Source organism: Gnatocerus cornutus, chromosome 3, assembly GCF_029298725.1.
Source record: "Gnatocerus cornutus isolate USDA-ARS CGAHR chromosome 3, icGnaCorn1.1, whole genome shotgun sequence".
Lineage (NCBI taxonomy): Eukaryota > Metazoa > Arthropoda > Insecta > Coleoptera > Tenebrionidae > Gnatocerus > Gnatocerus cornutus.
Genome location: NC_142235.1, coordinates 19,383,852 through 19,411,790, shown reverse-complemented (window position 1 = coordinate 19,411,790; position 27,939 = coordinate 19,383,852). Strand labels below are relative to the sequence as shown.

At 35.5% G+C, this 27,939-nt stretch overlaps 8 protein-coding genes across 8 annotated transcripts; 7 read left to right on the top strand and 1 right to left on the bottom strand.

Annotated features, from left to right (window-relative positions):
• The first annotated feature begins 301 nt into the window (after positions 1–301).
• Positions 302–1,796, top strand: LOC148177844 (epithelial serine protease-like). Its single transcript, XM_088032656.1, has 4 exons — positions 302–556; positions 1,108–1,271; positions 1,328–1,414; positions 1,465–1,796. The coding sequence occupies exons 1-4, from the start codon at positions 342–344 to the stop codon at positions 1,776–1,778; spliced, it is 780 nt and encodes a 259-aa protein (XP_087888782.1). The 5' UTR covers positions 302–341; the 3' UTR covers positions 1,779–1,796.
• A 1,967-nt stretch (positions 1,797–3,763) lies between these two features.
• On the top strand, positions 3,764–5,025 carry LOC148177843 (epithelial serine protease-like). The gene is made up of 4 exons (XM_088032482.1): positions 3,764–4,017; positions 4,337–4,500; positions 4,557–4,643; positions 4,695–5,025. The coding sequence occupies exons 1-4, from the start codon at positions 3,803–3,805 to the stop codon at positions 5,006–5,008; spliced, it is 780 nt and encodes a 259-aa protein (XP_087888608.1). The 5' UTR covers positions 3,764–3,802; the 3' UTR covers positions 5,009–5,025.
• Positions 5,026–8,695: 3,670 nt separating this feature from the next.
• Positions 8,696–17,079, bottom strand: galene (potassium two pore domain channel subfamily K member galene). The gene is made up of 5 exons (XM_088032174.1): positions 16,789–17,079; positions 15,243–15,489; positions 9,985–10,201; positions 9,358–9,938; positions 8,696–9,309 (listed from the first exon to the last, which is right to left on the bottom strand). The coding sequence occupies exons 1-5, from the start codon at positions 16,981–16,983 to the stop codon at positions 8,786–8,788; spliced, it is 1,764 nt and encodes a 587-aa protein (XP_087888300.1). The 5' UTR covers positions 16,984–17,079; the 3' UTR covers positions 8,696–8,785.
• LOC148177842 (uncharacterized) lies at positions 12,592–14,500 on the top strand. The gene is made up of 4 exons (XM_088032665.1): positions 12,592–12,670; positions 13,508–13,613; positions 13,664–13,765; positions 13,814–14,500. The coding sequence occupies exons 1-4, from the start codon at positions 12,655–12,657 to the stop codon at positions 14,373–14,375; spliced, it is 786 nt and encodes a 261-aa protein (XP_087888791.1). The 5' UTR covers positions 12,592–12,654; the 3' UTR covers positions 14,376–14,500.
• A 933-nt stretch (positions 17,080–18,012) lies between the features above and the next one.
• LOC148177840 (protein takeout-like) lies at positions 18,013–18,883 on the top strand. The gene is made up of 4 exons (XM_088033411.1): positions 18,013–18,067; positions 18,115–18,355; positions 18,400–18,533; positions 18,579–18,883. Exons 1-4 carry the CDS (start codon positions 18,013–18,015, stop codon positions 18,881–18,883), a joined length of 735 nt encoding a protein of 244 aa, XP_087889537.1.
• A 1,981-nt stretch (positions 18,884–20,864) lies between these two features.
• LOC148177839 (protein takeout-like) lies at positions 20,865–21,738 on the top strand. Its single transcript, XM_088032806.1, has 4 exons — positions 20,865–20,922; positions 20,973–21,213; positions 21,262–21,395; positions 21,440–21,738. Exons 1-4 carry the CDS (start codon positions 20,865–20,867, stop codon positions 21,736–21,738), a joined length of 732 nt encoding a protein of 243 aa, XP_087888932.1.
• Positions 21,739–22,400: 662 nt separating this feature from the next.
• Positions 22,401–23,311, top strand: LOC148177838 (protein takeout-like). Its single transcript, XM_088032611.1, has 4 exons — positions 22,401–22,460; positions 22,510–22,750; positions 22,799–22,932; positions 22,977–23,311. The coding sequence occupies exons 1-4, from the start codon at positions 22,403–22,405 to the stop codon at positions 23,273–23,275; spliced, it is 732 nt and encodes a 243-aa protein (XP_087888737.1). The 5' UTR covers positions 22,401–22,402; the 3' UTR covers positions 23,276–23,311.
• A 321-nt stretch (positions 23,312–23,632) lies between these two features.
• Positions 23,633–25,300, top strand: LOC148177837 (uncharacterized). Its single transcript, XM_088033410.1, has 5 exons — positions 23,633–24,415; positions 24,471–24,731; positions 24,934–24,983; positions 25,099–25,175; positions 25,236–25,300. Exons 1-5 carry the CDS (start codon positions 23,633–23,635, stop codon positions 25,298–25,300), a joined length of 1,236 nt encoding a protein of 411 aa, XP_087889536.1.
• The last annotated feature ends 2,639 nt before the right edge of the window (positions 25,301–27,939 follow it).

The following is a 27,939-nucleotide window of genomic DNA, read 5'->3' as shown; positions in this document are numbered from 1 at the left end:
TTCCTCTAATATTTACCGTAGATTTCTTTGAATTACTCTCATTTGAACACTCTCAACAACTTTCGATAAGAAGCAATCGTCATAGTAATGTCATTTTTACCGGTACTCATCATTTATTAAGCCGTGATCGCCATCCTAACAATGGCATTAACAAGTGTTTTAAACTGAGTCACCAAAGTACCAACTTATAATTGAATTGACTCCCAAAAAATACTCGGAAACTCAAAAGTAAAAAACATGATACTTGACATCACATAATCTTGTTGTTAAGCTCCAATTTAGTTAAAAAGCTAGACTCGTTGTACAATTTTCATTTTTATAGTACTTCTTTTGTAGTAAACATGTTGAAAGTTCTGCTAGTTCTGTGTGCTATATCAGTTTTCGGAACTGAAGCTGGTAGATCTGGTCGAATCATAAATGGTCAAAATGCTACCCAGGGTCAATTTCCCTATCAAGCGGGAATTATAAACGTACTAAATGATGTGTTATCGTATTCTTGTAGTGGTGCTATCATTAGCAAAGAATGGGTGTTGACTTCTGCTCATTGCATCAACAAGTTAGTATTTTTCTATTCACACTTAGAACGTTCAGTATTTTCCTTCCATTTTTCATACAAACATACAAAAAGTAGCGGTTTTCTCAATTCATGTCAGTCAATGGGACAACTTAATCCTGTCTGTATTTTTGTCAGATCAATAGACTTTTAATCATTTATTTTTTTTCTGGTTTTATCTCAAATATTTTTTTATATTTTGTTACTGTTCCGCGCTTGTCGATTTAAGAAGATCCATGTGGGGAAGATATGGGCATGGTCCCCAGCACTTCCCTCTCTGCTTTCCTTCAATTTGCTTTGAAGCTGAGCTGGTTCGAAAGAAGCTAGCTGGGAAAATGAGAGGCAGCACAATGGGCCGATTGCGGCCTGAGTGCAGTGAAGACATCACCCTCCCCCTTAATACCATACCATACCATCTCAAATATAAAAATGACAAAATTGAGATAAAGCCAGATTCTTATAATTCAATAGATATCCTCATTTTGGAGATATCAAAACATGTTTTAGTAATTTCTCATGGATATGACCAACTTTCACATTTTGACATATTTTAGAGCCAATGTATTGATTGTTTATTCGGGCGCTGTTGATATAGCAGATTCTAACTTGAGAGTAGAAATCGCCCCCGGTAATTATATTGTCCACGAAGATTATGATTATAAAACTTTAGCTAATGATATTGGGCTAGTTTTTCTGAATCCACCACTGATGTTGAGCGGTTTGTCAAATCAAAATCAAATTTTACATCATAACAAATTATCCTTTAAATTTTAGAATTTACGAAACCTGTAGTGTTGGCCGATGAAGAAGTAAATTCTGGCACAAACGCCACAGTGACCGGATGGGGACATTCCAAAAATGGTAATTACAAGTCTTTCGTTTTACTTCAGTTATCTATAATAAAATTTTAGACGATTCTGAAGATCTCACAACCATATTGCAATATGCTGTGGTTGAAACATTGGATAACTCCGACTGTCAAGAGATTTATGGTAGTTCCGTTACTGATAAAATAGTTTGTGCCATTGGCTCAAATCCAGTGAAAAATCCATGCTTCAATGATGGTGGTGCTCCTCTTGTTGCCACCATTGACTCCGTACCTACACACGTTGGAATTTTCAGCTTCCTCGCGGAGTCTGGAGGATGTGAAGATGAAGGTTTTCCTGCAGGATACACCAGAACGGCATCGTATAGAAAATGGATAACTGAAAAAACTGGAATTTAATAAAACACTGGCAATTTATTATTGACTCTTTTTTACCTTTCCTAAAATTGTTTGCAGTCACAAAAAACACATTATTCCAAAATCAATAAACACGACCATTAATTAACTTTAATTTTTGATACGTTTTCAAATAATCGCCTTTTCGCCTGATTTACCAAACATTCATTGATTAACGCACCATAATTGTTAATTTAATTAAAACTGCATGCTTATTTATTGCCGTAATTTAGTTTACTTTGTAATCGTCTTTTGGTCAGACTATAATAAGATTTTAACAAATTGAAGAAAAATACTGTAGCGACACTCTCGATTTTCTCAATTCATATTAGTCAGTTGGAAAACTTAATTCTATCTGTATTTTTGTCAGATTAATAGACTTTTTATTATTTATTTTTTTCTGGTTTTATCTCAAATATAATAATGACAAAATCGAGATAAAGCCGGATTCTTATAATTCAATAGATATCCTCGTTTTGGGGATATCAAAACATGTTTTTGTAATTTTTCATGAACATGACCAACTTTCACATTTTAACATATTTTAGAGCGAATGTATTGGGTGTATATTCGGGCGCTGTTGATATGGAAGATTCTGACTTGAGAATAGAGCTTGTCTCAGATAATTATATTGTCCACGAAGATTAATGATCCCACATCTTTAGCCAATGATATTGGGCTAATTTTTCTGAATCCATCACTGATCTTGAACGGTTTGCCAAATCAAAATCAAAGTTCTTGGGCTATTTTTTCTGAATTCACCACTGATCTTGAACGGTTTGCCCAATCAAAATCAAAGTTCTCATCATAACTATTTATCCTTTAAATTTGAGAATTTACGAAACCTGTAGTATTTATTGGCCGATGAAGAAGTAAATTCTGGCACAAACGCCACAGTGACCGGAGATTCCAAAAATGGTAATTACAGGTCTTTTGTTTTACTTCAGTTATCAATAAGAAAATTTTAGACAATGCTGTAGATTTCACAACCATATTGCAATATGCTGTAGTTGCAACATTGGAAAACTCCGACTGTCAAGAGATTTATGGTAGTTCCATTACTAATAAAATAGTTTGCGCCATTGGATCAAATCCTGTGAAAAATCCGTACATCAATGATGGTGGTGCTCCTCTTGTTGCCACCATTCACTCTGTACCTACACACGTTGGAATTTTCAGCTTCCTCGCGGAGTCTGAAGGATGTGAAGATGAAAGTTTTCCTGCAGGATACACCAGAACGGCCTCTTATCGAAAATGGATAACTAAAAAAACGGGAATTTAATAAAATACTCGAAAATTTAATAACTCTTTTTTACCTTTCATAAAATTGTTTGCAGTCACAAAAAACACATTCATCCAAAATCAATAAACACGACCATTAATTAACTATAATTTTTGATAGGTTTTTAAATAATCGCCTTTTTACCTGATTTACCAAACATGCATTGATTAATTCACCATAATTGGTAATTTAATTAAAACTCCATGCTTATTTATTGCTATAATTTAGTTTACTTTGTCATCGTCTTTTGATCAGATTATAATAAGATTTTAACAAATTACAGAAAAATATTGTAGCGACACTCTCGGGTTTCTGTATAGGTTATAATCGTGGCCTGCTGCACCTTATTGTTTGTCAATGTACTCTTATGGTCACATTCTTAATATTTTGGTTCTTCAAAGATAACTTCAAAGATTAATAAGTCACGTACAATTCACGCATTTTTTTGATTCACTTTCATTTCACCGATTTCCGATAAAAGCGATCGTAATAATAATTTTTGTCATTACTCATTACTCATTAAGCCGTGATCGCCATCCTAACAATAGCATCAACAGGTGATTCAAACTGAGTCACCAAAGTACCAAATTATAATTGAATTGACTCCCAAAAAATTCTTGGAAACTCAAAAGTGAAAAACATGATACTTGACATCACTTAATCTTGCTGTTAAGCCACAATTTAGTTTAAAAGCTAGATCTCGTTGTACAATTTTCATTTTTATAGTACTTCTTTTGTAGTAAACATGTTGAAAGTTCTGCTAGTTCTGTGTGCTATATCAGTTTTCGGAACTGAAGCTGGTAGATCTGGTCGAATCATGAATGGTGAAAATGCCACCCAGGGTCAATTTCCCTATCAAGTGGGAGTTATAAACATAAAAACTGATCTGGAAATGCATTATTGTAGTGGTGCTATCATTAGCGAAGAATGGGTGTTGACCTCTGCTCATTGCATCAACAAGTTAGTATTTTTCTATTCGTACTTACAACGTTCAGTGTTTTCCTTAAATTTTTCATACTAACATATAAAAAGTAGCGGTTTTCTCAATTCATATCAGTCAATTGAAAAACTTATTCTTGTCTGTATTTTTGTCAGATCAATGGACTTTTTATCATTTAATTTTTTTCTGGTTTTATCTCAACTATAAAAATTACAAAATCGAGATAAAGCCAGATTCTTATAATTTATATTTCAATAGATAACCTCGTTTTGGAGATCAATACATGTTTTTGTAATTTCTCATGGATATGACCAACTTTCACATTTTGACATATTTTAGAGCGACTGTATTGGGTGTTTATTCGGGCGCAGTTGATATGGCAGATTCTGACTTGAGAATGGAGCTCGCCACAGATAATTATATTGTCCACGAAGATTATGATCCAACATCTTTAGCAAATGATATTGGGCTAATTTTTCTGAATCCACCACTGATCTTGAACGGTTTGCCAAATCGAAATCAAAATTCTCATCATAACAAATTATCATTTCAATTTTAGAATTTACGAAACCTGTAGTATTGGCCGATGAAGAAGTAAGTTCTGGCACAAACGCCTCAGTAGCCGGATGGGGACATTCCAAAAATGGTAATTACAAGTCCGTCGTTTTACTTTAATTTATCAATAATAAAATTTTAGACGATGCTGTAGATTTCACAACCATATTGCAGTATGCTCTGGTTGCAACATTGGAGAACTCCGACTGTGAAGAGATTTATGGTAGTTCCATTACTGATAAAATAGTTTGCGCTATTGGATCAAATCCTGTGAAAAATCCATGCATTAATGATGGTGGTGCTCCTCTTGTTGCCACCATAGACTCCGTACCTACACACGTTGGAATTTTCAGCTTCCTCGCAGAGTCTGGAGGATGTGAAAATGAAGGTTTTCCTGCAGGATACACCAGAACGGCCTCTTATCGAAAATGGGTGACCGAAAAAACGGGAATTTAATAAAACACCGACAAATTTATCGACTTTTTTTTACCTTTCAGACTTTCAGTCACTAAAAACACTTTTGAGTCAAAAAACTGCGCTTGAACGTGTGGGGCCCATTAGGGACATTATTTCAAAATCAATAAACAAATCATTAATGAACTTTAATTTTTGATAGGTTTTCGAATAATCGCCTTTTCACCTGATTTATCAAACATTGATTAACTCATAATGAAACAAGCATAATTGTTAATTTAATTAAAACTGCATGCTTGTTTACTGTTGTAATTTAGTTAGCGCTTTATAACCCTGTAATCGACTTTTGAGATTCGCATAATAAAATTTTAACAAATTGAAGAGAAATATTGTAGCGACACTATCGGTTTTACGTTTGAGTTATAATCGTGGCCTTCTACACCTTGATTGGCAATGTACTATTATTGCTCATGTACTCAAGACGATGTTTTTCATTTTGATGTTGGGCTCGTAAAATACATTTCCGCTAGAATTGATTTTAGACTTCATTGTTCAACTCCCACTTTCAACCAATCAATCATTTATTAAATATGTCAATTATATTTGTTTGGTTTCGTGTTAAATTGTATGTTTCATTGAATACATAACAGAGGATATGAACTGTTTGAAACATATACAGGGTGTGCTATATTCATGTTATTTTTCTTTCCAAAAAAACCGTAAAATTGTTGTTAAAAGTGCAGTGAAATAGATTTAATATTTTCTCAAATTTTCCCTCTCATATTTTAGTCAAAAGCGTATAATCATTTAAACTCTCGGTCCAGCGAACAAAGAATTCGAAATAAAATTCTCTAAAAGACGCTTTCAATTCGTGTCTAGCGCCGCGCCGGGTGTGTTCACAGCCTGAATCCGGAATATAAATTCAACTGATTTGACTAAAACATTTCCGGGGTTCCGGTATCCCTTTCAAGCTGGTTTGTACGACAACAGGCCCCGCAGCTTCGGTCACTAAACCTATACCTCTCACAAAGGATTATATTGAAAAAGGGGGATCCATATCTACTACAAAATTCAATAAAGAACCAAAAAAAAAAAACAAAAATCAAGATAAAGATAGCCGGAAGGCACGTTAGTTTTTATTCAAACGTAGCAGTATTTTTTGTCAATTTTATTAGCTGACAGTGCAGGTGAAGACGTGTGAGTTTGTCGTAAGCGAGTTTAGTTGGGAGCTTGTAGGGATTTTTACTTTATTGATTCCTCGGCATAAGAAAATCGGATTATAATGAGACGTATTTGGAGATGTTCTTTCGGAGAAATGTCGAATAAATTGGCAGCAGGAGCTTATTCGGTTATTATTCAGAATTCGTTTTGGGTTAATGTGACGTTTTATAACGAGAAACATGGAAGGTGGAACGCAGTTTTGTGGAAAAAAAATTGTAATCCGTTCCGTCCTCCCCTAAAAGGACACACGTTTTTGCAAATTCTACTCGAGAAAACAACTCTGTATGCGATTGGTTAAGATTAGCGTAATCCATAAAAACGGTACGCAAAACTCTCTAACCACTTAATTGAACGCCCACATTATCTTATCAGAAATGAACGGTGCTGAGGAGGCGGGGTAACTATTGCCAACAAAATAAATACGATTGTCCTGCTTCGACGCCGATTTTATTGGAACATAAGATTTGAACATCGAACGTCTAGCTTAGACGTTTTACATCCGATCTTAGCCTGGACGCAACTTGCCCTTTTTGCCGAATTAAGACCAATTAAAAGGTGATTAGAAACGGGGTTGGCATGTTTAAGCTTTATCTATTCGTGTTTCTTGTCTGGTGGATCTTCTTCTGCCAGGTCTATTTTTTTGGATTCCAAGTTTCCAAGTTGCGTTATTGCTCTTCTGGTAAGTTTCCAAGAGTTTCTCTTGAGGTCTCAGAAGTTACATTCTTTTGTTACAAATTTGGCATTTGAAGCGTGTAATTTGTCATTAACTTTTCGATGACTTTATCGCGTAACTAATTTGTGATTAAAAATCACCCGTATAAATGTCCAGTTAACAACACAACCGTAACATAGTCTAAAATGAGGAGTTTCTTGGTGTTTCTCACCTGCATCTCTTACGCGGTAAGCCGAAATGAGTGTAATCTACGTGATATCAAACCATATTAATGATTAATGTGATATTTAGAAATTATTGTTTTAGGCTGCGGCGACTCAAGGTTGGTCAACAAGCTCTTCTAGCAGTCGAAGCTCCAGCACTGGACCTGATGGACACACAAGTAAGAACGGCGTCTAAGCAATTTACAAGAAACTTTACTTTGTTTAATATTTTTGTTAAGTTGAAACGAGCCATTCTTCTCACAATCCTCCACAAACTTGGTCGGATGACTCCTCATCGTCGTTTGGCTTCGCACCCCCTGGTGGGCCTTCCATGCCGCCTATGCCATCAATGCCGATGATGCCTCAAATGCCATCAATGTCGTCAATGCATTCAATGCCTTCAATGCACTCTATGTCTTCAATGCCTTCCATGCCGTCAATGCCTTCAATGCACTCGATGTCGTCAATGCCCTCCATGCCGCCAATGCCCTTCCCGCGATCAATACCATCCATGCCCTCAGAAGCTTCAATGTTCTCCATGCCCTCAGAACCTTCAATGCCCTACATGTCCTCAGATCCTTCAATGCCCTACATGCCCTCAGATCCTTCAATGCCCTACATGCCCTCAGAACCTTCAATGCCCTACATGCCCTCAGATCCTTCAATGCCCTCACCAAATTTTAAACCATGTAAGTAAACATCAAATTCCATTTAATAGTTTGATATCAAGTTGTAGATCGATCATTGTACCAACCCAACCATGTGCACCGCCCCTGCAGTTTCACTGCAGCAACCGATTATTTAGCAAACATAGGAAATAGACGACCAGGGAGATATTTTTAGGGTATTACTGATAATATGATAGATACTAGTTCCTTATTTGATTACAGATAATTTTATGCTGAAATTAATTTGAATTAAAATGAAATTATTATGATTTTAATGTTGTTTTATTTAATCGAAACACCACTCCAGAGACTTCGTCAGAATTTTTATGGTTACTTTGTAACCGACTGTATCAATGGAATTATTGATAGTCAACTGGCATTTTGCGAACGTGTGTCCGAACTTGACATAAAAAAGTTAAATAATTGACAGATGTTAAGAAATGACAGATATCAAAACATACGTTCACACAGCTACAGCCAACTAGATACTGTCCTAATTTAAAATTGTTTTTTTTTGGTTACCGAGAAATTCACTTCCAAAATAAAGGAAAATATTTAGTAACAGTCTGGAGATACAATGTGTTAATATTCATAGCGTGGTTTGGAGTAATGAAAATCGATCTGCGATTACGCCTACATAATTTCGAGTAGAATTTTCAATTAATGTTTCCAGTTAATAAAACCATGTTTTACTAGTTCGATCACGATTTGCTTATTTCGGCCCACTGACTCTTCCTTGCCCATCGCAAAAAAAAACCTATTTTTATACGACCCTGCTTTCATTTCTAAATTATGATTGGTCGTTGGTAGACAAATAGCGAAATAAATACGATTAGCGTAATTCATAAAAACGGAACGAAAAAACTCTCCAACCACTTGATTGAACGCCCACATTATCTTATCACAAATGAACGGTACTGAAAAGGCGGGGCATAACAATAAGGTGATAAATAAATAGAATTGGCAGGTTAAAAGTTCAACTGTTGAAGTTTAGCCTACCCGATTACTTATGTACTTATATTTTTTAATCGGGTTTACATAACTACGTCAAAACTTAGTCATCCTCTTCAGATTCGTCTTCTTCGTCCTTCTTAATAATCCCCAGCGTCTTCGCCACTCGTTTTACTTTCGCAATAACCTCCTCCTGTACCAAATTGAAACTCATCGCTAAAAGTGCAATTCCAAACAGTAAATACAAAGAACACAACGCGATACTAATCGTCGCTCTATTGACATCTTCATCGTTGATCCCGTCGTTATCGTTATCATGGCTGACACCCTTTGCTGGTACCAAATCACCGAAACCTATAGTGGTCAGAGTTATGAAACAGAAGTAGGCTGCATCCAGAAGCTCCCAATTTTCCCAGGATTTGAAAAGAAAAGCTCCTGCTATGATGTAACTGACGACTAGGAAAACGCACAACCAGATGGGTACCGGGCGGATTCTAGTTCTAACGTTTTCGTAGTAGTCGTCGTCGTCTGTGTAGTATTCTTCGTCGGAGTCCGGATCGTCGAGATATTTGCTCCGGTAGCCGTACCCTAAAGGTGTCATCATCTTAGGGCTTGGATTCTGACGAGCTAAATGAAGAACTTCAATGATTTAGGTATAAAGTGGCGAGAACTTACCGGGAGACTTCTTCTTCTTAGGTCTCGCGCTGCGTCTAGACCCAGACGACGACGTCGGCGAAGGTGGACGTGGCAACTCCAAATACTGTTGATTCCGAGGTAACGACTTAGCCCTTCGACTTGAGGGTGGCGTCCTTCCCACCCCTTCCATATCACGCGTTGTAATCCCGGGAATATTATTCGAAGTGATTTCGTTTGTATCAACGACGTATTTATTGCACAAAATTGGCGTTTTCGCGAGAGCTATCGGATCCAATTCGATCATCTCCATGCTCTTCTGACTCTTCCTTCGGTCTAAAGAATTCGTTCTGTTATTGGGAAGCTGTCGATTAACACTCGGACTTTTCTGCCTCCGCTGCGGCACACTAGAATCTGAAAACCTAGAAACTTGCGACGGGCGCATTCGGGGTAAACTTGACCCCCGAGGCCTGTGCTCGCGGTTTTCTTCGTGGTATCTCAACTCAGTATCAGAGTGCGAGTAGTGTCCAATTTCCGATTTTCCAAATCCGCTATCAGCGGACCTTGTTGAAGTTTGCATGGACCTACGAAACGAAGGATTTCTAGACCTCGAAAAACGCCCCCTGGAACACCCTCAGTAGCTAAACACCCCAACAAACTTCTGCTTACTCAGGAGTCATACGAGCGCTGCCTCGTTTCGATCTTTTTCTCTTCGGGCGTTTGGTGCATAAATAACAACACACTCTCCAATATAGAAACCGAAATGATGTTGCCATAATGTCGCCAATATTTGAAAGACAGAGTAACATCAAGGGAATTCCCAGAATTGCGTAAAATATTGTCACAATTTTCCCCCACTGCGTCTTGGGGCAGAGGTGGCCATATCCTGTTAGGATAAATATTGGTTTAGTATGCAGGACGATTCAAAAACATCGTGTTTGATTGAAAATTTGCTGTTTGAACTACTTCTGCAGTAGGAGCAGGATCGGGATTAAAAGTTATAGATTATAATTCGCTATGTAAAGTTGAGAAAGTCGGAGATCGCGTATAATAAGTACATCAAAGTTCAGATAGCAAATAAACGAAAGTACACAGTTTGTTTGAAACTGCAAATGTCTGTCGACTCGTCCAATTAATAAACTCCTGAAAAGTTTCAAATTATTAAGAGAATCAATTGTACGTACTGAGCTATAATAATTTTCCAAGGTAGTAAATTCCACGTTTGCATCCCAATTTGATTTTTAATTTACCGAGAGAAAGTTCCATTGTCCGCGTAATTACATCCTAGGTGTCAATGTTGTTAATAATTATTGTTAATTATCTTTCTCATAATTAAGTGCAGCGGAAAGAAACGATTTGTTGCAAGCTAAAATCTAACAATTATATTAAACTCTTTGTTGTATCTGATCGAGTTACATTATTACAAGTAAAATGAGGAAGAAGTTTTTTTTTTTGTTGATAAAAGCACGGGATCAACATAACTCAAAGAATTACCTCCTGTTTTCATCAGTTCATTGCAAACTCTTCTTTACTAGTAATATTAGCTTTGCAACCTCCAGGGTATATCACCGTTCTGTTTATTCATCAAGCATCCAAGCACAATTTTAATTATTTCGTATGAAACGAAATGAGAGCAATAGAAAAAAAATCCTTTTATCTCGATTCCTCAGTAAATTATAGCATTATGAAGGATTTCTAAAGTTCAAGTTTATCGAGAAGTAATAAAAGATTTGCAACTGAGGAGCGTGGGCACAATTTTCCAATTTTAATTAAACATGAAGGCCCGAAAAATAAGAAACTACAAGAACTTGAGATTTAATTAAATTTTTAAGGTATTTCAGTTATTGTTTTTGAGTATTACGATTTCAAGCTACGTGGGCTGTATCTAATTATTTATTTAGTGGCGTGGAATTAACAACAAAATTCCAGACTAAAAATAATTTGTGAGGCTTTCGGTCAATAACACCTCGAACAAAACAAATTAAGCGATCGATTATAAATCGTTAGCGTGAGTCGAAATCTGCTTGATAATAGAATTGGACCTTCACATGGTACATTATGGTAATTAATGGGAGTAGCATTGATGTGTAATAATAAACCAAAGGGACTTCGTTAAGACCGTGAAAATTTAGAGGTTTACCGGAAATTGCTACAATTACGTCACTGACATCAGGGTTGGAGCAATTTTTTAGTAATTGAATATTAGCGAATGACCACTTTTCTTATTCATTAATTAGAAGGTAGTATGGGTTTTCCAAATGCTTTATCATTCTCAACCTTATTAGTTTGCATGTAAATAAACCAATTATAAAGTAAGTAATGTTCACGTCTGTTTGTTTCATGGAAGTTTACGATTTTGGGACGAAATGTCCGTACAATTTTGTGCACGCGCTTCAAGAAAAGTGCCATCAAAGTCAATTCCCATTTTCGTTTGCGAAAATCTGAAACCACAGAACCAATGGAAAATGTTCATTCAGTCACAAAATGAACACCTGAAGAATAAGAAAAAACTCGAAAATATTTCAACAGTCATTTGGTTATTGCTTTTGACAGCTTAAGCACACCGTTAAATCTGCGTATTACAAGACCAAATTGAGCAGAAATGAACCGATTTATCGCCAGGAGATGATTTCGGCTACTTTCAATCTCATGCTTTAGAAGGTTTTTCGTGATGACCGGTGGAGCAGAGACGAATTTCAACGAAGATTTATGTAATGTAAATTTTATTAACGATATGTCATTAGTTTTATGATCATGAGAACAATGCGAAATAAGTTACCTCCTCAGAAAATATGGAAATAACTTTGAAGTTAGCGCACAAGAAAATCCCCAAATTTCCATTAAAGTCACATATTGTGAATTTTCCACTCGCGTATTCTCTCCACATACAGGGTCACAATCAATATCATTCGCTCTTTCTGCATTCAAACTCCATAAATAATTCTTTTAATAAAACAATGCACACCCATGGGAATTCCTGTGTAATTCGTTTCAGTAAAGCGGCACACTTCTTTTCCCCACAGTCTCGTGGGTTGTACCATTTGAAATTCCAACCACATAGTAAAAATACCGAAACACATTCGCTTTCTGCAGACGATGGACAGATTGAGGTCAATGTCAACAAAGGTAGAATATTTCGACCACTCAATGAACTTCACGCCATCAAAACAGCGGATCCCCATCTCATTTTCACTTCTCCATTAGATTTGTCTCGTTGTCTCTGTTGAATCCAAAACAGAGGGGGTCGCTCCCCCTCTTTGGTACTGCACTGGAGTCTTACTATATAAGAGTCGATTGCATTGTTTTGAATTATGTAAGTGTCAGCACGTGTCTTTGAAAATGCTGCTAAAATTTGGTGAGTCGCGGTTTTTGACAATTTGCCTTGCGTAACTTCCTTAAATTCTAGCGAGAAAGTGTATTTTGATTAATTGTTCCGCTCGGTTTTGTTCGTTTGAGATTGGATTCAGTGTAATGAGGAAAATTATGTCATGGTGTTCCGGTGGATGTCATTCAAAAATTCGCCCACAGTTCGCGGACTTTTATGGGAAATTGTTGGTCGATGGTGATCTAATCGAGATTATTTTTTGACCCAATTGTTTGGCTATGGCCTCCCGAGTCTCTTTTTTTAATTTCAAAGGACACGACGGGTTATAAATATTTAACACTGCAAATCTCAATATACAGTGACGGGCGAAAAAGTGGAACAAGATAATCGCAATATAGCTAGTCTGTCCCATATTTTTTTGTCCGTTACTGTATAAAAAGATTTTGAAACTTTTTAATTCGTGATATACCTACTCACACTTACCATTTCACAATAATTATTGCAAATGTAATTTGTCGCCTAAATTACAGTGAGATGTAAAATTGTGAAATATTGCAAATTATTTTTATTTGGCAACAATACGATTATATTATATTTGGGACCTCTAAAACCATCAATATAAATCTCTCTTAAACCTCTTCATTTTGGTTTACACTTAAATACTAAAATTTAATTTTCGTGATGAGTGTGAAGTGACGACTGTTTATATTTTAAGCAGTTAACTGGTTTTGATGAAAATACCAATATGCAATCATCCATGGAGTTTATAAATTCTCGATTATGAATATTTGAACAATATATTTCCGCATTTCCTATAAAATATCAACAATTTTAATTTTGCAAATATTAATAAAAAATCATTTCCAGTCATAGCATTGGCGCTATGCGCCACATCTCTAGCTAAAGACGATCAAAAGTGGGTTTGGGGCGACAACAACCGCGACGAATCCAGAGGACGTTTGAACCTCGACAGGTACCTAACTTCACATTTATTTCCACCGAAACTTCACAGACTTGTTACAGTGACAGACGATATGAAGTTTACGAACCGGAGCGTCCCTACAGACCTTCGGGATCTTACTATGAAAGACCTTACGAGCGACCAGAGTTGAACAACATTAATCGGTATTCTCTGCAAGGTATCCTAGCTATTATAACCGCCGCTCTTTTCAGTCCTGGAGGAGTCTACGGCGGAGGCAACTACGGCCAAAGTCATCCTGGGAACTACGGTCAGGGACATCTCCATCCTCAGTACCCAACTGACCATCATAATCCTGACGTTCTAACCGGTCCAGTACCATCATGGGTTAAAGAAGGACCGTACAAAAATTACGACAAGTGCAAATGCACGGAAAAATTTAACTGTCAGAGTCCTGGAATTTCCTACGGGCATTGCGACGTAGGGAAACAGTACTGTTGTTACGTGTCGAAAAAACAGGATCAGATTGGGGGACCGTTACCGAGTCGCCCCGTTCACTCGATCGAAAATGGTATTCTGGTTGGACCGGGAGGTCCAGTTGATGGACCCAGACCTGGGAGTTTTAGACCAGGAAGACCCGGAAGTTTCGGATTGGGAGCACCCGGACGAGGGGACTATAGACCAGGACCTGTAAATCATCGTCCGGAAAACGGGATCTTGGTGGGTCCCGGAGGACCGTTTGATAGACCCGCGGGGGGAAGACCTGGAGGAGGATACGGAAGCTACGGATTTGGAAGGTCGGCGAAGAATGAATAACGTGTAGAAACTACAAGACTGTTGTGATTATTTTAAACCAAATTTTCGTTGTAATGTGTAAGTAGTTGTTAGTGGAACATCGAATGTATTTATAACCTTGTTAATAATAATTTTGAGTGTCTATTAAAAACTCGATATTATCTTCTCGCTAAATTAATTAAGCCGTTGTAGTTACTCATCGCACTCGCATATAAGACGTGATAACTTTCAGAATTCCTCCCCCCAATTAAAATTTCATTTTCATTCGGCGCCAATAACGCGGTCCTCCACGCCTTAACAGTAGATCCCCCTGTAGATATTTAGCATGTTACAACGTAATTATGCACGATAAATGTCTTGGCATAATCGTGACAATTTAATCTCTTATTGGATGGACCATTAGAGACAATTAATTCGTTCTTCGCCACATCGAGCACAGCAATGCGAAAACATTGTAAGTTGCAAACTTCCTCCTAACTAAAATTGCATCATGTAAGCGATGATGGAGGAAGTTTAGTGGAAGCAATTATCAAATCGGTGCTAAATACAAACACGAGAATGGTCGACCCGTAATTGTATCATCTCCATCATTCTGATGGCGCTCAAACAAAAGGAATAAAACGCCATTCGCTCGTACACCTATAACAACTTTGCACATACAAAGAAACTCGACTTTGATGCAGCACGCTGCTAGTTCTACAATTAAATAGTTCCCCAACTTCCAGAATTAATCCCGGGAGATTGCGCTAACAAGATTCTCTCACCGTAAAAGAGACGGAAGCGTTAGGCTTGCAGAGGCGCTGCATATCTTTGTTGGAAATTGGAAAACACATTAACATAATTAAGACTACACCCCTCCGCTACTTGTGATTCTTCGTTCCAACTTACCAATTGTTGTGATTACAACAATGGAATAAAACAGTGCGCCTGTACTGGTCCATTGGACTACATCTGGATTTTCGTCCCCATCCCAGCCATCCTTTGTCATCGCCTTAAGGATGGCGCCTTCGAATTCTTTCAGGTACGTTTCAGCACCTGTTTTGAATTTATCTTCGCGCAGAACGTCCAATGTAGTTGTCAAGTTCCATAAATGATCGGTGACGTTATACCGGAGTTTGCTGATGTTGCGCTTTATCTGGAAGGAAAGCGAGAGTGTGAAGAAGGACGTGCCTGCATTTGGAGAATTTGGGAAATTTTAGTTCCTTTTTACTCGTCTGTGCTTCTAATTTTAAGAGTATTATGAAAAATCTGAATACCAATATCCCGCTCATTGTTCCATAGAGAGTTCTGACAAGAATCTTGTTAAAGAGGAGCTCATTTGCTTTGTGAAATATCAGGAATTTCTGTGTCATTGCTCATTTCGGAAACTCGAATATCTACATTGTGCACAAAACGTTGAAATTAATTAAATTAAATTAGACTGACGGAAGTTGCGCTTTTGCATTTTTCAGATTGACTGTAATAACAACGCACCATTCACTGATTGAAGAGAAGCAGACTTTATTTAAATAGTTTTTCCCATTATAAAACAATAATGAAAGAGGTCGAAGGGCATTTTACGCTAATGGAAATGACAAATCAGCTTAATATGAAATCCCGCAAATATTCAAAATGTAATATTATGAAAAGCTGTTACACAAAAGTGGACTTAAACCAACTTTCTGTAATGATTATAAAATTTGGACCGGCTTTGACTGATAAATAAATAATGTAAATCCGGTGAAATTAATTGGTTTTTTCTAAACCACCCGGAGAAAAAATAATCTCTCTTTAAGCTCGACGCGTAATATATTATGGTAAATGAAAATTTTACAAGAACTATAAAAACGAAACTTCAGTAAGTACATTCTGAAATCTTTCGCGTGTATTGTCCTCGAGTAATATAATCAAAATATGAAACCATTTTAAATTTCCCACTGCAGTCGTAATTTTTTACAACTCGTCAGTTTCAAATGGATTTCGATCATTCTCACACAATAGGTAACAGTTTTGTAAACGACTCATGTCACAAAACGAAATTTACTAGTCTAACTATTCTGTTTTTGATGACACGATCGCGCTTTTGTACGGAAAAGTTGAACTGTTTTTACCGGAATCTCGTTGAAAAGTCATCAAAATTTCATTGTAAACAATTTTAGTGTTTAGTTAGTAGTTTGCTGTTTAGCACCCCACTGTGCATCAAAGTAGTAAAAGAACAATTGAAACAAGTAATGTATTCCGACTCGATGGCATTGAATTCTTCACCTTCCACAACATTCTCACGTGACAATTTATTTTTCGTATGTTTGTAAAGACAGCCTTCTCAAATATGCATCTACCATCAACCGCGCCTTATTTATCCCTCGTTTTGTATTTGAATTTCAATAGGAATTCCTTTGTATGTGATATTGTCGTTCTAAATATTTCGTTAAGAATGCCGCAAAACGATACTCACGTCCTTTTCATGGTGCACTTCCAAAGCTTCGAACGTGAAAGCTCCCAGGACACAATAAGAAACCACCATTGAAACTAAAGTTATATGCGAGAGGAGGCATGTTATTGTTTTCCATGTATAATGTAAGAAGCGTGAGCAAACACTCGGTTTATCGTATTCGAGCATTTCGGGATCGGAACGGTTGTAGCGAGACATTTTTCTTTGGTTTCAAAGAGCAAAGCGCGGATTTCGCTTAAATTTTCTTTCAACCACTGAGCTATTTATAACAATAAGATTCTCATGCACATGTTGCGGCGCGGGCATATTTACGCATTACTAAAATAGATGAAGTGGCTTTTTCGGACAGGTAAAGTGTGAATTATTACCGTTGCTTTTCACAAGGAAAAACCATAATGACTATTTAAAAAAAAATTAAATCAAAAAACATTCGGATTTTAAGGGTAAATTGAAGAAAGATGGAATTTTCTATTGGGGTTAATTACAGAATTCCTGCAAATTATTTAGTATAATAATACTATCCATTACTAGATGGCGGCACCGTACATAATAAAACTTTACACTTTGCTGCGGTTCCCAAAACAGAAAATTTTAAAATTGTCACCTCTGAAGACCTCCAAAATTGTAATGAACCTTTTAAACTGAAAAATGTCCAGCACTTTTAAGAATTTGGAAAAATAATCTCAAAAAAATATAAACAAAATTCTTGATCAATAATAACTTTCACCTTTGTTTATTCTAAAAGTCTATTTCGTTTTGTGTTTACCTAAATTTTCACAAAAACAAAAATCTAATTTCAGCTCACTTATACTAATGTTAGTATAATTACAGTAATTATGATAATAGTATTTTTCCATTTGTAGTTAATTTTATTAATAATAAAAAAAACCTCTCAAACTGTTCCGTTCTGTTTTTCTTTTTCTAGATTTTGCGATTTTTAGTTTATCACTGTCGAGTTTTCAAGATTTCGTTGTAAATTAAACAAAATTGAAAATTTAAGAATAAAAATACCCTGAATTGGAACACGTTTTCTCATTTATGTTATCATTATCAATAACCGGTCTATGACAATAACCATTAGCCACTCGTCTCACTGCACAAAATCTTTTATAACAAAGAATTTAAATCCAACTAATTTCAATGAATTGAAAAATGCACGCCACTGGTAAATTATGTGTCCCTCTTATAAAAGGCAGCGCTGCGTCCATCCAGACAATTAAAACAAACATGAATATTGTGGTGTTTTGCCTCCTCGTAACGGTTGCTTACAGTGCCAAACTACGTACGTAAAAAACACTAGAAAATTATAAATTCCTCGTTGATTTTTAGCTTCACATTTCAAGAAATGTGATCGTAAGCAGAAAGATTTTTCCACCTGTCTACCGGCAGCTGTAGAAGACGCAGTGACTCAATTAACAAAACCTGTAAAGGAACTGGGTCTACCAAGTTTGAACCCTTTGGTGATTCCGGAAATGTCAATTAGCGCTGGTACTAATGCCGTAGGGTTACAACAGAATTTTAAAAACGTTAATATTTTTGGTATTACCAATTTACATTGTTCACGAATGGAGTAAGTGCTCAACTTTGTTTACATTATCTAAATTCTCTCTTCAGTGTGGATTTTGAGAAAAAAACGATCGACAATTTCTGTCACCACCCCAAACTTCGCATGGAGTCGCAATATGAAATGAGTGGGAAAATTCTGCTTTTGGATATTCAAGGATCTGGGGCTGGGACAATCACATTAGGTATTTTTTACTTGTTAATTCAAATACTTTGATTATATTTTTCAGATAATGTTAATGTGTCTGTTCATTACGATATGGACGAATACAAAAAAAATGGAGAAAAACACTTCAAAATAAAGAATGTTGATTTAAGAATGGAGCCGGGAAAAGTGCATTTTCTTTTCGAGAATCTATTTAATGGAGATAAGGTTCTGAGCGACAACATTCATAAAGTTGTCAACGAGAACTGGAAAGAAGTTTACGATGATGTAAAGTCTAGTTATAACGAAATCTTTGGACGACTTACACGTGGATTTTTTAATTCTGTCTTGGATAAAGTTTCAGTGTCTGAACTTTTTGGAGCGGAATAAATAAGAATTCTTTGTAACACAAATAACAATTTTTTGTACTTGAACACGTCTAACTTTTCTTTGATAACGTATAAGTGAATGTATAGTGGTGGCATCCACCCAAATAGATTTACATTCTAATTTAAAAAATTGGGTTTTGGAATTAATACACGACTAAAAAGTAGTAACTTTCTCAAATTTTAGTAAAATTACCAGAGCTATCAATTTTAGCGAGGGATTTGGACAATTTTTGTTTGGCATTGAAAAATTTGGAAATTTGGTAGTTAATATACCATCGAAAACTAGTAATTTCCTAAAATTTCATAGCTGTTGCACTAAAATTACCAAAGTTACGAATTTTAGGGACAGATTTCTCATATTTAAGCTTCGTTTTGAAAATAAAAATTTCTAAAGTTTATCTTTTTTGATCTACAATTTTGCAACTTAGCACACTTAATTAATATACGATTAAAAACTGGTAATTTCTTAAAATTTTATAGCTGTTGCAATAAAGTTACCAAAATTACGAATTTTAAGAAAGGATTTCTCATATGCCTCCTTCCTTTTAAAAATATATTTTTTTTAAATTTGTTTTTCGTTAATTAATACTAAGAGACCAATTTTAAGAAAAGTATTTCTATCTAAAGGCGGTTTGACACGATCACATTTTTTCTCAAATTTTTACGAATACAAATTTAAAAATTTTTTTTCAAACAGATATTCTCGTGACAAACAGTGAAACTGGAGAAAATATTTTTGCAAAAAAATTTTGAAACGTTTTAAAAATTCACAAATAATTTCATAATTTTGCGCAGATTTTGGAGGTTAGCAAACAGGAAACTAATTTTCTGCATTAATTTTGTGACAAATCTTGAACATCAATTAAAAAAAAATCGCAAATTTTTATTCGTAAAAATTTCAGAAAAAATGTGATCGTGTCAAACCGTCTTAAATCGAAAATTTGCAAAATTCAAAAACCAATTTTTATTAAAAAAAAGTCTAAACTAAGCACGAGCACTGTATATTAAACTCCTTTTTTAGCACTGACAAACCGAAAAATTGACAACTAATAAAAACATTCGTGTAAACAAAGTTATTTTTTTAATATAATATGTAATGTAGATCTCCATGCATGAAAATAATTGTAAACTAATTTCGGCATTGGCGGAAAAGGTCGATTCTATTATCTTCGTCTCACTATATAAAATTAACCCGGCGCCTCCACCATTTCGGAAATAAAAATTTACATATTTTCAAATCGATGAAATCAAAAAATAAATATAATTTTTGCCGACCGTCTAGAAAGTGATCCATTAGCACAGTGATTTGCGGAAGTAAACATTCACTTTATTTTACTTTTACAATAAGAATTTTTACCTGCGTTTTAAAGAAAAGTAGGTGCATTCGGTGCGTAATTATTTAATTATTGTATATAAAAACGCAATCACTTTTTATTATTTTTGTTTCTTGCCGAATGTAATTTTGGTAATAGAAAAATGAGTAAAGAAGCAGAAGAAATTCAACACAAGTCGCTGGAAAGTACTTTAGATCTGTAACTAAAAACAGTGAAAACGAACTGTTGGCTTATTTGCCAATTTACTATATAACTTCTTCTCGCTCGGCTTGTAATTTTAGACTCGTTCAATAATAAATCACTTTATTGACTTGGTAAATAAATAACTATTTTGTAAAAAAGAATTAAGTTGGCACAAAAAATTCCAAAATATACATATGATAATAACCTAATAGGTTATCAGTTGTTTTTCTTCAAGAAGAAAATTCCTAAGTCATGACTGATGGTATTTCCAAACTTAATGTTTTTGTGGAAATTTTACACTTTACATATCCAAACATTCACTCCACATTTAACATACAAGACAATTAACTTGTAATGAGTTATTGACCTTTAAAATGAGCGATAATTAAAACGAGTTTCCTCCAAAAATACTGACAAGTCCGTAATAAATGAAAGTGAAGAAAAATTTTTGTTCATTTCTTGGCCATGAAACGCTCAGTGGTGTTGTTCGCGTTGGTTGTGCTGTGTGAGAGTGTGAATCTACGTAAATTTCAAAGTAAAAAATCAACAACACATTTAATTTGTCCGTTTTAGCTCCAGAATTTATGAAATGTAACCGAAAAGAACCAAATATAAAAGAGTGTGTTTTTAAAGCGGGAATTCATGGATTGTCGCTGCTAAATAAAGCACGGCCGGAATTAAATTTACCGAATCTGGAACCACTGTTTATACCGAAGATTGATATTAGTGCTGGATCCAAAACCATTCACTTGACGCAACATTTTACAAATTGTTCTTTCTATGGGTTAACCAAAGTACAAGCTGATACTTTTGAGTAAGTAACAATTATTTTTTTACGTTTTTAATTCATTTTCTTGTTTAGGATCGATTTCGATAAGAAAACCATCATCTTAGCCGGCACTTTCCCAGAGATACGAATCCCAGGCTTTTATAAATTTGATGGAAAAGTTCTATTACTACCAGTTGTAGGCGAGGGAACTGCAGAAACAAAAATAGGTAAAACTGAATATCTCGAGACGTTATTTTAACGATTGTTTTAGGAAACTTGAAAGTACAAGTTCTCTTAAAGTATGAAGAAATTAAGAAGCGGGGCAAAACCTACATCAATGTAGTGTCTGGTGATCTTAAGATGAGTCCAGGAAACATTCATTTTAGATTTGATAATTTGTTTAATGGTGATAAACAATTAGGTGACAATATTAATCAAGTTTTAAACGATAACTGGGAAGATGTGTACAAGGATATTGAGGAAGGCTACACTGAGCTCGTTTTAAAAATATTTATTAGTTTGACAAACAGTTTCTTCTCGAAACTTTCAATAGAAGAAGCGTTCGATTAGTTAGTTCCTAAAAAGAACAACAAAATTATTTGTGTAAATTTCTGAGAAAGTGAATAAAAAGATGTAGAAGTAATTAATTAATTACCTTGCGTTCCACTAATGCATAAATCTGCCACAGGTGTAATTAAGTGGCAATTTTTATGATTAAAAATCAACAAATTCAGAACAAGTTTTTGTTGAGTTGTAAACTAGTTTGCAAAACATCAGCATTGTAATTACATTAATCAACAAGTAAGAAGGAAACAAAACGACTTCTAATTATAAATCCGATGTCCGTTTTTCCAGCATTAAGAGAATACCTGCAGGTTTCAAAGACTTTTTTACATATCGATTTCTAGGAACGAAATAATCCCAACCTTATCATTTTGGATTTCCAGAGTCAATCCTTCAAAATGTTTACCTTAAATAAACAAATGTTGCCAAAGTGACATTGCAACCTACGAGTAAAACGGAAATAGTATTTTGTTACCAAAAATATACTTAAATTGGCAAATTTTCACAAAGAATTTTCCATTGTAGGAGGCAATCTAATAGCCAAAATAAATATTAATGAATTACCGACCTTGCTTTTGAAAAAAGTGATAATTAAAACAGATTTAATGCAAAAAAATCCTAACAACTCCATATATAAAATTGAGGAAGAATCTCTGCCCATTTCTGTACCATGAAACGTTCAGTGGTCATATTTGCGTTGGTGGTGCTGTGCGAAAGCGTGCGTCTACGTAAATTTCAAATTTAAAATCAACAATAAGTTAATTTAATCGGTTTTAGCTCCCCAATTTCTAAAATGTAACCGAAAAGACCCAAATTTGAAAGCCTGTGTTTTTAAGGCCGGTGTTCATGGGTTGTCGCTACTAAATAAAGCATGGCCGGAATTAAATTTACCGAATTTAGAACCACTGTTTATCCCGAAGATTGATATTAGTGCTGGATCTAAAACTATTCAATTTACACAACATTTTACAAATACTTCTTTATATGGTTTTACCACAGTAGATCCGGATACTTTTGAGTAAGTAAAGACGTGGAACACATTTCGGGAGTCCAAATAATCTTTTAGGTTTGATTTCGATAAGAAAACCATTAATTTAGCTGGTACTTTTCCCGAGCTACGAATGCCAGGTTGGTATAAATTTGATGGAAAAGTTCTCTTACTCCCAATTGTTGGAGAAGGAACTGGACAAACAAAAATAGGTAAAACAGAATATCTAAAGGCGTTCTTTCAACGACTGTTTTAGGAAACTTGAAAGTAAAAGTTCTCTTGAATTATGAAGAAATTAAGAAACGAGGCAAAACGTACATAAAAGTATTGTCTGGTAATCTTAAACTCAACCCAGGGATTATGCATTTCAGATTTGATAATCTATTTAATGGTGATAAAACAATAGGTGACAATGTTAATCAAGTTTTAAATGATAACTGGGAAGCTGTCTTCCAAGACATTGAAGAAGGATACACTGAACTCGTTTTAAAAGTCTTCATAAATTTGACGAACAATTTCTTTTCGAAAGTTTCAATAGAGGAAGCGTTCGATTAGATGTAGTTTAGTTAGTTCCTAGAAAGATCAAAAATTTGTAGAAATTTGTTTCTTAGAAACTGAATAAAAGCTAGTTTTGCAAATCAGAAGATATAATTATAATTAATTACCATAAATCTGCGCAGGTATAATTAACTAGCGAATTTTCCGGTTCTAAAAGTTTTTTAATGAGTACCAAAAAAAAAGTATCAAGCCTAAACACAAAGAGTCCAACAAAAAACAACATTTTCTATCGATTTTAAATTTATTATTTATTCACAACCACAAGTAAAACATTAAAGCCAATGCCAACACGAAATACCTGATTATAATTGAACACAATTAATACGCCGCTGCTATGAAACTATCACAACAAATATGGCTTTTCAACTGCTGCGTCTTTACCTAAAAGTAGGCAAATTTTTGGCAATCACTCCAGTTTTGGACCAAAATGGTAACCTACTTTGCCAGAAGATTTACCGTGTTGTTATGGTAACACTGTTGTTTATCGGAATATTCATGTCCATGTATTACCAAGATTTCTACAGACAGTACAATCTAGCCAAAATTGCAGTGTGCATTTTCACCCAATTATCATTCTGTGCGTTTTTCGCTCGTATTGTACTCGACGCTACCAGGGTGGAAAAATCGGAGTTTTTGCTTCATCTTAGTAAAATTTCGGATTTTGTAGAAGACGATGATAAAAAGAAGTCAAACAAATACTGGAAGTTCTACATCCCCCAAGCAATTTTTATGATGTCCACGATTTATTTCTTTGTACTTTACAGCACCATTTCCGACCTGCTACAAGAAGTCAAAACGGACGGAGTCACCCTTTTTATACTGTATTTTCAACTTTTTTATTGTCTCTACGTTTGCGCAATTTTGGACCTGATATACGAAGGATACGACAACTTGAACTTGCACTTTCAAAGTACCGGAAATCAGAGATTCACGGAGGTTAAACGTTTTGTGTGCTTTTTGAACGAAACTATCGCTTTATTCAATGACAATTTTGGCTGGGCTCTACTTTCTCTTATCGCTTTTACTACTCTGAATTTTTTGAATTACTTGGATTACCAATTGAGGGCGCAGGACTATGGGAAGAGCAACGTTCTTCAGGTACTGATATCGGAAATCTGCGCCGCTCTACTGTCCTTGGTACCAATAATTTACTATTTTTGCGTCTCTTTTTTTATTAATTTTACTCCTGTAGATACCGACACTGCTAATCATTTTTAAGTGTGACAAGATCATTAATTGTTTCGAAAATTTTGAAGTCATGGTGTTGGTTTGCGGCTCTGGATTCATTGATTCGAAGATCAAAGAAGAACTGAGGAGTCTTTCTGATGTAGCTGCTCAAAATGTTCCTGAGTTTACTGCTGCGAGGTTTTTTACGATTGAAAGACCGACTATTTTGAGCATTTTTGGAACTGTGACAACTTTTTTTATTGTTCTCATCACTTTTAATTCGACTGTTACTAATTAAAGTTTTCTGCACAATTAAGTACAGGTGTCCCAAAACTCGTGACCCAGAAAAAAAAGGCTTATGGGGACAACAATTCTGAACCAAAATTTAGAAACAAAAATTTTTTAGCTCAAAAAAACGGTAGCCAATCTCAAAGCTAAACAGAATTTGAAAATCATCCATTGGTCAAGTAAACACTCTCGTTGCCTAGGAAATTGGGATGGTCCTTTACTCCGCCACTAGAATAAGCTTTTGGGATTGGTTGCTCATTTTTTATCCTTTTTCAAATACTATTAAACTTAATTAATTTTTGTTTTGAAATTCATCATGTATTGCTGTTGGCACCCTCTCTTGCTCTATGGGTCATGAGTTCTAGGACAGCCTGTATAGAAAGAAGTAGATTTATGCAACAAAATTCTTCTTCTATCAAAACGATCTTGAATTTTCAAAAATGTAACCTGATGAATTTTTAATTGTTCAAACACCTGTGTAAAATTCCACACTAACTCAGAGCAATCAATATAATCATTTCCATTTTCCACGTGTTGAAAGTCAGTTCATTTTCCTGTGACCATTAAAATGTATTTTCAATTGTTGAACCTCTATATTAAAATAGGAAAATTTCTAGCAATCACCCCAATTTCGCTGGAGCAGCGAAAAACCACCCTTTTCTGGATCCTTTATCGCATTTTTGTAACAACAGTTTTGGTGGTCGGAATTTCCGTGACCACGCATTTTAGAAATTTCTACCAAGAATACGATGCCGCTAAAGTGACAGTGTGCTTTTGTGCCGACATCGCAATGTGCGCCCTTATCTGCCAACTCACCATAGACGCAACAAGGGTTGAAAAATCACACTTTTTTGAGTCGCTCAAAAAAGCGTCTCATTTGTACGAAAAAACGAGAAATGTCTACTGGAAATTTTTAATACCACAAACCTTCTGTATCATTATCATTATTTTGATCATATTTTACTGGAGCTGTGTTGTTGGAGTGGAGGAAGAATTGAAAAGAGATGGGGTGGAGTTTGTTGAAGCTTATCTGCAGTTTTTTTACTCGATGTATGTGTACACAGTTCTGGAGCAAATTCATTGTGGATACAAACAATTACAAGGACTTTTGCTGCGGAATAAAACAGTCCTGCCAAGAGCACATTGGTTGTTTAGTTACCTCAAGCAAACTGTGACGATGTTCAATGACAACTTCGGATGGACTTTGTTTTTTCTCATAGTTTACACAACATTACAACTCATAAACTATCTAGATTTTAATTTACGGACTAAGGAGTTTGATACGGGAAAAGAGCTCTTGATACTGAGTCAAATGAGCGCTATTTTTCTATGCCTGGTATATCTAACTGTGCTTAATTTTCTTTGGCTGAAAATGATTTGTAGGCACCCACTTTAATGATCGTTTTGAAATGTGATGACATCGTAAAGACTTTCGAAAAATGTCAAGATTTGCTCGCATTTTCTGGAACTGGATCCGTTCGAGAGAAGTCAAGAGAAGTCACGAATATTTCTCTTAAGAACACTCTACAGTTTACAGCAGCCAGGTTTTTTGTTATTGAAAAATCGACGGTTTTGGGGATTTTTGGAACTGTGGCGACTTTTTTTATAGTTCTTGTGATGTTTAACCCGGAAGTTGCTCAGACGAACAAGTGCTAATTCTAACATCTCTAGATTGGTTTATGTACTATGTATTAACACACCCTTTAATAAGACCCGGGACTGCTGTCTTATTAGATTCCAGGATACCAAACCACAATCTTGAAAATGGAAACGGAATTGAATCACGCGCCTCCAACAAATCTACTATTTTCCGGCACACTTTAGGTACCTAGGTTGGATTGACTAAAAATGAAACTATTAATTTACTTGAAAGTCACTTACGCTCTACCAAATTTCTTATGTACTCAAAACACTTCCACTAACTTTTTCTTTCCGATAAAAAAGGATTAGCAAGCTGGCGCAAAAAAAAATTGTAAAAATCAGACCTTTTTGGTTCCAGCGCTGCCATCATCTTGATAATTACGAACAAACTGTAAAGAAGAAATCAAAGTTAAAACTATGGCATTTATTATTTTAAAAAAGACCTACCCTTTAGTCCGGCCCTGAACTGCTATCACGTCAGATTCCAGTACTCCTCCATACCACAATCTTCCAGGAATCACTCACAGCACATTTGATTAGTTACGACTTTACCTATACTTTTCAACACTTTCACTTTACCATTTCTACCGCACCAAAAACACTAATGAATACTTTGCGGCACTAACGGATTTAAAAACGCGACACTTTTGACCCGATAATAAGTTAGGTTGGATTAACTGGAAGGAAAAAATTAAGTACACAACTTACCAATAGAGTTTTCACTGATTTATCACAAAACACTCCGCAAAAATGATTTTAAAGCTTGCTAATCTAACTGCGCAAAACATTCGAAAAAATTGAAAAGATGTAACCTGGAAGATTCCACTCCTGCGTCAAGGCCAACTTCCTGAGGACCTCTTCTATTCCAGGATTCACTCACAACACGACACTTCACTGATGTTCACACCTTTGACTTCGGTTACTTTAAACTCTCTTCTTAGTACACTCACTTCCACGAAGATCTGTAAAAAAAGAAATGAAATAAACATTTTGTTGTTTATCTTACAGTTATTTTAATTGAATAAACAAACTGCGACCCCCGTAAATTTAACGTGATTCTGCAGATCCCTTCTACTTTCATGGTCAAATAGATGGAGCTAAAGATTACCATGAATAAAAAATTCAAGAGAGACCAAGAAGTTTAAATCCTAGTGACCTAGTTTTGGTGAAGCCAAACGCTTAAAAAATCACACTTTCTCTTATTTCAAACCATTTTTACCTGAATTTCGGGAAAAAACAACTTTTGATGATTTTCTGGGAGTTCAAACGCCACAGGGGGTGCAGTATCTCGTTCACTAGATTTCATCAATTTCGATAGATCAAGACGCGATCTGATTGGTCCTCGACATGTGGCGTGAGTGAAAAAAATTTAGACACCGAAAAACGGAAAAAAAATCGGAAATTTGGAAGCATTATCTTAATTTTGTCGAAACGGGGGTAGAGGTGTTTTCAAAACTGCCCCATTTTCCGAGTTTCACCCCGAAATGAACCTCACGGCGTCGATTTTTTTCACCACCAAACAATAAATCAAGTGTGTACTCACCGCATCTAGTGGTCAGCCCATC

Excerpts from the sequence above, each read along its gene's own strand:
- LOC148177844 (XM_088032656.1), top strand. The coding sequence starts at position 342 with ATGTTGAAAGTTCTGCTAGTTCTGTGTGCTATATCAGTTTTCGGAACT. Across the intron at positions 557-1,107 it reads TCTGCTCATTGCATCAACAA|AGCCAATGTATTGATTGTTT; the intron begins GTTAGTATTTTT and ends GACATATTTTAG. Across the intron at positions 1,415-1,464 it reads ATGGGGACATTCCAAAAATG|ACGATTCTGAAGATCTCACA; the intron begins GTAATTACAAGT and ends ATAAAATTTTAG.
- LOC148177843 (XM_088032482.1), top strand. The coding sequence starts at position 3,803 with ATGTTGAAAGTTCTGCTAGTTCTGTGTGCTATATCAGTTTTCGGAACT. Across the intron at positions 4,018-4,336 it reads TCTGCTCATTGCATCAACAA|AGCGACTGTATTGGGTGTTT; the intron begins GTTAGTATTTTT and ends GACATATTTTAG. Across the intron at positions 4,644-4,694 it reads ATGGGGACATTCCAAAAATG|ACGATGCTGTAGATTTCACA; the intron begins GTAATTACAAGT and ends ATAAAATTTTAG.
- LOC148177842 (XM_088032665.1), top strand. Across the intron at positions 13,614-13,663 it reads GGACGTTTGAACCTCGACAG|TGACAGACGATATGAAGTTT; the intron begins GTACCTAACTTC and ends GACTTGTTACAG. Across the intron at positions 13,766-13,813 it reads GAGTTGAACAACATTAATCG|TCCTGGAGGAGTCTACGGCG; the intron begins GTATTCTCTGCA and ends CGCTCTTTTCAG.
- galene (XM_088032174.1), bottom strand. The coding sequence starts at position 16,983 with ATGTCTCGCTACAACCGTTCCGATCCCGAAATGCTCGAATACGATAAA. Across the intron at positions 10,202-15,242 it reads TGTTGTAATCACAACAATTG|GATATGGCCACCTCTGCCCC; the intron begins GTAAGTTGGAAC and ends TTATCCTAACAG. Across the intron at positions 9,939-9,984 it reads AGCGCTCGTATGACTCCTGA|GGGGCGTTTTTCGAGGTCTA; the intron begins GTAAGCAGAAGT and ends AGGGTGTTCCAG.
- LOC148177840 (XM_088033411.1), top strand. The coding sequence starts at position 18,013 with ATGAATATTGTGGTGTTTTGCCTCCTCGTAACGGTTGCTTACAGTGCC. Across the intron at positions 18,068-18,114 it reads TGCTTACAGTGCCAAACTAC|CTTCACATTTCAAGAAATGT; the intron begins GTACGTAAAAAA and ends GTTGATTTTTAG. Across the intron at positions 18,356-18,399 it reads TTACATTGTTCACGAATGGA|TGTGGATTTTGAGAAAAAAA; the intron begins GTAAGTGCTCAA and ends TTCTCTCTTCAG.
- LOC148177839 (XM_088032806.1), top strand. The coding sequence starts at position 20,865 with ATGAAACGCTCAGTGGTGTTGTTCGCGTTGGTTGTGCTGTGTGAGAGT. Across the intron at positions 20,923-20,972 it reads GTGTGAGAGTGTGAATCTAC|CTCCAGAATTTATGAAATGT; the intron begins GTAAATTTCAAA and ends TGTCCGTTTTAG. Across the intron at positions 21,396-21,439 it reads AACTGCAGAAACAAAAATAG|GAAACTTGAAAGTACAAGTT; the intron begins GTAAAACTGAAT and ends CGATTGTTTTAG.
- LOC148177838 (XM_088032611.1), top strand. The coding sequence starts at position 22,403 with ATGAAACGTTCAGTGGTCATATTTGCGTTGGTGGTGCTGTGCGAAAGC. Across the intron at positions 22,751-22,798 it reads GTAGATCCGGATACTTTTGA|GTTTGATTTCGATAAGAAAA; the intron begins GTAAGTAAAGAC and ends ATAATCTTTTAG. Across the intron at positions 22,933-22,976 it reads AACTGGACAAACAAAAATAG|GAAACTTGAAAGTAAAAGTT; the intron begins GTAAAACAGAAT and ends CGACTGTTTTAG.
- LOC148177837 (XM_088033410.1), top strand. The coding sequence starts at position 23,633 with ATGGCTTTTCAACTGCTGCGTCTTTACCTAAAAGTAGGCAAATTTTTG. Across the intron at positions 24,732-24,933 it reads TCATCACTTTTAATTCGACT|GAAATTGGGATGGTCCTTTA; the intron begins GTTACTAATTAA and ends CTCGTTGCCTAG. Across the intron at positions 25,176-25,235 it reads GATCTTGAATTTTCAAAAAT|CAATCAATATAATCATTTCC; the intron begins GTAACCTGATGA and ends ACTAACTCAGAG.